Source organism: Dipodomys merriami, unplaced genomic scaffold, assembly GCF_024711535.1.
Source record: "Dipodomys merriami isolate MVZ:Mamm:240054 unplaced genomic scaffold, mDipMer1.0.p SCAF_24, whole genome shotgun sequence".
NCBI classification, from domain to species: Eukaryota; Metazoa; Chordata; class Mammalia; order Rodentia; family Heteromyidae; genus Dipodomys; species Dipodomys merriami.
Window position 1 is genome coordinate 12,587,650 of NW_027203826.1, and position 7,330 is coordinate 12,594,979.

The 7,330-nt window shown below is 41.7% G+C and overlaps 1 protein-coding gene across 1 annotated transcript; it reads left to right on the top strand.

Annotated features, from left to right (window-relative positions):
* The first annotated feature begins 369 nt into the window (after positions 1-369).
* Positions 370-3,426, top strand: Rgs2 (regulator of G protein signaling 2). Its single transcript, XM_070034253.1, has 5 exons — positions 370-495; positions 1,423-1,524; positions 1,625-1,686; positions 2,167-2,333; positions 2,560-3,426. The coding sequence occupies exons 1-5, from the start codon at positions 386-388 to the stop codon at positions 2,752-2,754; spliced, it is 636 nt and encodes a 211-aa protein (XP_069890354.1). The 5' UTR covers positions 370-385; the 3' UTR covers positions 2,755-3,426.
* The last annotated feature ends 3,904 nt before the right edge of the window (positions 3,427-7,330 follow it).

Here is a 7,330-nt window from a genome sequence, read left to right on the forward strand (position 1 = left end):
CAGGCTCAGCCGCGGTGCAGCCCGAGCCTCGCCTTCGCCTGGCCGCCACGCCCAGACAAAGGTCACCGGCCACCGCTCACACTGCAGGCTTCTGTCTGCTCCCACAGGGATCCCTGCCAACACCACCGCAGTTTGGCCTGCGTGCGCACAAAGCCAGGGCGCCTACGTCAGCAGCGCCCTCGCCTCCAGAACCTTTGGTAGCAGCCGTGACTGCCGCGGGCCGGAGCCGCCCCGCCCTTAGCCGGGGCGGAAGCGGACCAATCGTCGCCTTCGGGAGGTGGGGTCTACGCCGCGTGGCTCCGCCCCCAAGCCGCTGCTTGAGTTAAAAGGCGGCGAGGCGCCCGCCTGGACGCAAACAGCTGCAGCGCCCGCCGGGGAAACTAGCATGCAGAGTGCCATGTTCTTGGCCGTCCAGCACGACTGCGTACCCATGGACAAGAGTGCAGGCGGCGGCCCCAAGAGCGAGGAGAAGCGGGAAAAGATGAAGCGGACCCTGTAAGTGTGGGCTTCTGGCCCCCCAGTCCATTGCCTGGGGAGCTGTGAACGCCGGGCTTGCTGCAGACGCTGCACCCAGGGGTCTGCATTCTGACCAGCAGTGGTCTCCTTAGCCCGCGCCTCTGCAGGGGAGGAGGGAAAGGGGGAAAATAAAAGCTGATTTGTCCAGTGCATCTGGGTGTGATGCACTCGTGTGCTTGGAGGACGGACGCTGCTGCAGTAGGTGTGAGGAGCTGGGGTCCTGGTTCTGCATTCAAGAAGAGTTCGGGCCCTGGGTTCAGACCCATGGGTTGCCATGAGTTCAGATCTGTTCACGGGGCTGCCAGGTGGAGACGTTTTGGCTGGCTCTGCGCATATTCGTTTTAGATCCCCCCCCCCTTTTTTTTTTTTTTACTAGCAGAACAGCTCTCATCTGGTCACGACTTGTAGGGAATTACTGTTCTGCAGTATCTGCCCAGAAGGAGGGCTGTAGGTGGGCCCAGGAGAGGAGCTTGAGGGAACCCCATCTCTCACGCAGACTGGGACACAGCATCCAGCCCAGGCCGGAATCTCCTGGTCTGAGGGTGGAGAGGGAAGAGGCTTGAGCCAGCTCAAAGCAGATCCGCAGGGGTGGTTCTCACCTGCGATGTGTCTCCATTGTGATTAACCTGAGAGACACCAGCAGTAGCATCTATGCTTTTTGAACTGTAACAACTAAATGTATTAAAATAGATAGGGTAGCTTTGTCCTTAGGTACAAGTGTATGACATTGTGATCAGTACAAAAGATGCTGTGATTAAATGTCTGGAGAATAAAGATTCTTCTTGCTTTGTCTTATTTTATCTGTAATGAGTTTGTGACACTGTTTAGCAAAAATACTTTCAACTGCAGTAGCATATTCACATATTACTTAGTGAATATAAATATGCATTTTTTAAACATTTTTAGTTTGAAAGATTGGAAGACCCGTTTGAGCTACTTCTTGCAAAATTCATCCACTCCTGGGAAACCCAAAGCCAGCAAGAAAAGCAAGCAGCAGACTTTCATCAAGTAAGTTTGGCATCCAATACTTGCAAATATAAAGAACTAACTGCTGAACTGAAAAGAGGAACAGATGTACATAAGCTAACATATCCGACTTCTCTTGCAGACCTTCTCCTGAGGAAGCGTTACTGTGGTCAGAAGCTTTTGATGAGCTGCTTGCCAGTAAATGTAAGTTCATCTCTGGAATTAGATCCATTGCAAGTATCACAAGGGCCTAGGAACATTGCATCCACATCACAAATAAGCAGCTTTTGAGAGGAGAATTAGTCTTTGACAGAAAACTAAATGGAAAAGTATGGTGGGAATGTCAGGTGGGGGAAAAAAGTAGCCTAAAAATTAAAATCTTAGTCACTTATAGTTGTCAGTTTTTCTATTGTATCCAGTTTTCAAGAGCTCGGTTCCCTGATAATTTATGGCTTGCCTACAGATGTTTCTCATAGACAGCAAGGTTAAATATATTTTTGTAGCAGAGTAATAGCTTAATCATTTGCCTACTGGCATATGACTACTTAAAGGGCTACACTTAAAAGAGTCTTACAAGTTTAGAGTGAAATACAGAAAGCAGATAATTCTACTACTAGAAAAATATAAGGCATTATTTAATCACTCATTTCTTCCTCTTATGTGTGCTCTCTTCTCTCCTTACAGATGGTCTTGCTGCATTCAGGGCATTCTTGAAATCAGAGTTCTGTGAAGAAAATATCGAGTTCTGGTTGGCTTGTGAGGACTTCAAAAAAACGAAATCACCCCAAAAATTATCTTCTAAAGCAAAGAAAATATATACTGATTTCATAGAAAAGGAAGCTCCCAAAGAGGTAAGAGAAAAGGGTACCTGCTTGTGCATAATTTGGAAACCAGAACAGTAAATGCATCAAAATCAGGTGGAACAAGGCATGGAAATGCCCTCTACCTTGGATAAACTAGCATCTAATTCAATTTAAATTTTTCCAAAACTGGCTACATTTTTAATTTTCAGATATTTAAATTTCAGTCTCTAACACTGAATACCAAATAACCTCCTCTTCTTTTGTTTGATTTTAGATAAACATAGACTTTCAAACCAAGACTCTGATTGCCCAAAACATACAAGAAGCTACAAGTGGCTGCTTTACAACTGCCCAGAAAAGGGTTTACAGCTTGATGGAGAACAACTCTTATCCCCGTTTCTTGGAGTCTGAATTCTACCAAGACTTGTGTAAAAAACCACAGATCCCTACAGAGCCCCATGCTACATGAGATGAAAGAAAACCCCAAAATGGAGGACATTTTTTTTTCATTTTTCCTAAGAGGAAAGGCTGTGCTCTGCTAAAAAGACTGACCTTGAATTCAGGCTGGGTGTTCAGGAAGCATCACTCAGAACTATTGATTCAAAGTTGGGTAATGAATCAGGAAGCCAGGAGCCTAGGAGAAGCTGTGTTGGAATGGCTTCGCTTACTGTGTGAAAAACGGAGGATGGGAACAGTGGTCCAAAAAGGGTGTACCTCACTACAAAAGCAGGAGTGTGAGATGAAAGATACAGTGTAATAACACTGGTCTAAATGGTGTTTAGGATCAATAGATCTGGGATTATGTGGCCTTACCTAGCTGGCTGTACATCTTTTCCCTAAACAGTGTGTGTTACCACATAGTAGTTTTGGTTGTATTTTAGATTTTTAGTACTAAATATCATGTTTACTATGTGCAAGGGTATTGGAGTTCTGAGGTCTGCAAATCATCAGTACTGTTGTCTGTGTATCGCTGAAACTGAAAAGGTTTGTTTGAATTGTTGATAGTGTGAAATGGAGTGAATGTTGTGTAGAAAACTACAGTGTCCGTTATGAGTGCCAAAAACTGTCTTGAAGGCAGCTAAACTTCGACGTGGTCTTTGAATACTTCTAATAAATTTATTTTGATAAATAATGTCTTTGAGCTCTTGGAAGTCAGATGTGACTCTATTTGATTTTAATAACTGTAAATAAGGTAAATAGAAAAGCAAAGATCATTCTAGTAAAGACATCCCGATGTCTTTTTTCTTTTTTCTCTTTTTTTTTATTTTTTGGTCAGTTGTGGGCATGAACTCTGGACCTGGGTGCTGTCCCCGAGCTCTTCAGCTCAAGACTAGCGCTCTCCCACTTGAGCCACAGCGCCACTTCTGGGTTTTTCTGCTTTTGTGGTGCTGAGAAATTGAACCCAGGGCCTTATGCATGCAAGGCAAGTACTCCACCACTTAGCCACCTTCCCAGCCCTGACTGAAAAGTTTTTGTGCCTATGCAGTGGGAAATGATAGTCCTTGTGATAAAAAAAAGTGATAGTTACAATGAAACCATACTCTTCTTTATAAACATTATGTTGTCCTAACAAACTCAAATCACATTTGTAGAACCACTTTAAGGTCACACGTTCTGATAAAAATTTGTAAAATTCAAGCTTGTTACTTAATGGAAACATCAGTCCTTTAGCTAAAGGAATAAATACGATAAGTAAAATAACATGACGGAGAAAATCACCAGAATTATTCACTTAACTGCATTCAAATGAAGAAAGAAACTAAATAAGGTGAATGTATACCTGCTTTTTAAACTCTTGTTTCCAACCTCCTCCACAGATAATGGCATGAGGTTTCAAGTTAACATACCTGAAATCTTCCTGCCAGCACCAGTCAGTCTAAATCTCAGAATTTCCCTACACCTCCTGTTGCATTTGATTAACAGTATGGGAAATGAGAAACAAAATAAAGTGTATTTTTACTTCTTAAATTTAATCTGGGAGTGTAGTTTATCCTAGTTGAGAAGAGCTTGAATTTGTTATGCACCAAACTAATTAAAGAAGAATATACCATTCCTCATCAGACTATTTTCCAGTTATTTGGTTATAATTTTAACAACAGTAAAACTTCATCTTGGAGTTGGAAGACCTGAACCAAAGTAATTACTTTCTCTAACTGTGATCTTTTCTCCATAATCCACCCTGGCTCCTCATTTTTTTTCCCCCTTGGGGCTTGAACTCTGGGCCTCTGCACTGTCCCTGAGCTCTTCAGTTCAAGTCAAGGGCTCTGTCACTTGAGCCACAGTGTCACTTCCAGTTTTCTAGTGGTTAATTGGAGATTAGAGTCTCATGGATTTATCTGCCTGGGCTAGGTTTAGACCACAATCCTCAGACCTCGTCTCCTGGGTAGCTAGGATTACAGGCATGAGCCACCTGCACCTGGCTTGGCTCCTCATGTTAGACTCTCCTACCTATTTCTTTGGGTTCTGTAAGGCAATAAGGGACTTTAGAAATTGTGAAGCACTCAAAAGTGCCTTTGCATATGGTTGGTCAAGACTTGACCTCCAGTATATTATTTGCATGTGAATGTGCTGATTTCTATCTTAATAACACTCTAGTAACAAGAGCCACACACTGTGACAGACTGAATTGCCCAATGCTATCTCACCATCCACCTGAATATATGTTATATCACTAACATAAGACATGATCCATAAAGGAATCAATGAATTCTGAAGGGTTGTAGAAGCATTGACATGTATTATAAAAAATATAAGTATATCAACTCTACATTCTCCTTAATTTGCAAAGATTCTTTCCAATGTAGAAAGCAAGGAGCCATGCCATCTAGCCACTTTGCCAGCGAGTCCTACTTACTTTACCTGACATTCTTTTCAGCTTACTCTCTGTCATCTGCTGTCTAAATAACTACATTTGTCTCAACTATCTCCTCCCCACAAAAAATGTGGTTCTGATTTTTAACTAGGGATTCTTCAGGGCATACTCTTGATCATGGCTCTTGTTTCTTAGAAACTCTGGAAAAATCTCCCAAGCATTTGGATAAAGGCAATATGCTGAATATGGCCAAGCACCTGTAGGGCTTAACCCATCCTTGCCCACTGGCCTACTTTCGTTCTCTTAAACATCTACACCCCAAAATGGCCTTTGCACTTAGTATTTCCTCTGCAGAGTGCAATTTTAGCTCTTAGTCATCACTCACGTAGCAATGCAATCGGCACTTCCCCGGGGGGAACTACTCTGGCCTCTTTACCTAGGTCAGATCCTTTTTTAGATGTCACAACAGCAGCCTCTCTAATTTAGAGCACTTTCAAGTTTGAAATTCTCATCAATTGCATAATTATTTGGTGATTCTGTCTTCTTCAACTACATTGCAGATACCATAAGCAAGGAGGATCTGGTGTTTAGCTGTTCACTGGAGAATCTACATATCTAGAACAGGAGAGAATCTGGCATGCAGTGGGGCCACATAACTAAATGGATGAAAAAATATTGAAAATCCTGTAATCAATTTTTGGTGAAATAAGAATTTTCGATCAATGTATAGAGAAAAAAAGGACAGTTTTAATGGTGTGTGTGTGTGTGCACGTGTGTGTGTGCGTGTGTATGAGATAGTGTATTATGATATTTCCCAAACTAATCTCAAACTCCTGAGCTCAAGTGATTCTGATACCTCAACCTCTTAAATAGCTAGAATCACAGGCACATCTACTGTGCCCAGCTTCTAATATTTTAAGATTTTATTTTTTTTAATTTTTAATTTTTATTTTGGGTCCGGTCGTAGGGTCTGAACTCTGGGCCTGGGTCCCTCAGCTCTTCAGCTCAAGGCTAGCACTCTACCACTTGAGCCACAGCGTCACTTCCGGCTTTTTTCTGCTTATGTGGTGCTGAGGAATCGAACCCAGGGCCTCATGCATGAGAGGCAAGCACTCTACCACTGAGCCAACTTCCCAGCCCCTATTTTAAGATTTTAAAAGCCTTACTGGATCAAATATCTACAAACACCTGCAGGCCTTCTCATTTGGCAATTAATGAATATTTTTACTTGACATGATCTCTGTGACTTTTGACTTTTCTTAGAAGAGTAAGCCAGGTTAAAAAAAGAAAAAAAAAAGTGTTTTGACTCTGCAGACTGATTAAACCACAGGCTTTATTCAAGTGGTATTTTCCAATGTTCTCTATTGTAGAACAAACTGAAATAGATTTAAGATTAGAAACCACATACCTCCACAAATAAGTATTACTTTGTGTTCCAGATTCCCAAGTGTTCACACGGTTAGGATCCACAGTCCACTCATTTTGATAATGTATTATTGTGTCCATATTTTAAACCCGTTTGTTTTAAAATACAGTAATTTTATACAGTCACCTAAAACCAATAGAAAGTTGAATCCTATTCTTCAAGGATAGAAATAAATAAGTTTCAATTAATTTAATTAATGTAACTAACATTTAAGAGGAAAGAGGTTTTTAGTAGTAAGATTTGTGTGTGCATGAGGCGGTAGAAGGGTATATTTGAGCATTTTGGTTTGGGGAGTGAGGAGTGGTTATGACTGTCTCTGTCACAGATGAGAATGTTATATGACCTTGAACAGTGCAGAGATTATAACACACACCTATGTCAGGCAGCCACTGTGTTCTAAGTTTAGTTTCCTAGGTTAGCCCAACATTAAGTAATTATTAAATTAATTAATTGAACAAATTATTCTGAATTCATGGAGACCATAGCTACTATTTAATAGTGAGTTGATGTATACAGAAATTTCAAGGCATAGATGCCTTTGACAACAATTAGAAATCAGTTTATCGATGGCAATGAGATGAGTTTTATTTAACTATTTTCAGCTAAGGTACAGCTGTGAGTTTCTTGATTGGAGAATAACAGCCTTGCTGGGCGCAGGTGGCTCACGCCTATAATCCTAGCTGCTCAGGAGGCTGAGATCTCAGGATTGCGGTTCAAAGACAGCCCAGGCAAGAAAGTCCGTGAGACTCTTATCTCCTATAAATTAGTTAGAAAAGACCAGAGGTGAGACTCTTATCTCCAATAAAC

Excerpts from the sequence above, each read along its gene's own strand:
- Rgs2 (XM_070034253.1), top strand. The coding sequence starts at position 386 with ATGCAGAGTGCCATGTTCTTGGCCGTCCAGCACGACTGCGTACCCATG. Across the intron at positions 1,687-2,166 it reads TGAGCTGCTTGCCAGTAAAT|ATGGTCTTGCTGCATTCAGG; the intron begins GTAAGTTCATCT and ends CTCTCCTTACAG. Across the intron at positions 2,334-2,559 it reads AAAAGGAAGCTCCCAAAGAG|ATAAACATAGACTTTCAAAC; the intron begins GTAAGAGAAAAG and ends GTTTGATTTTAG.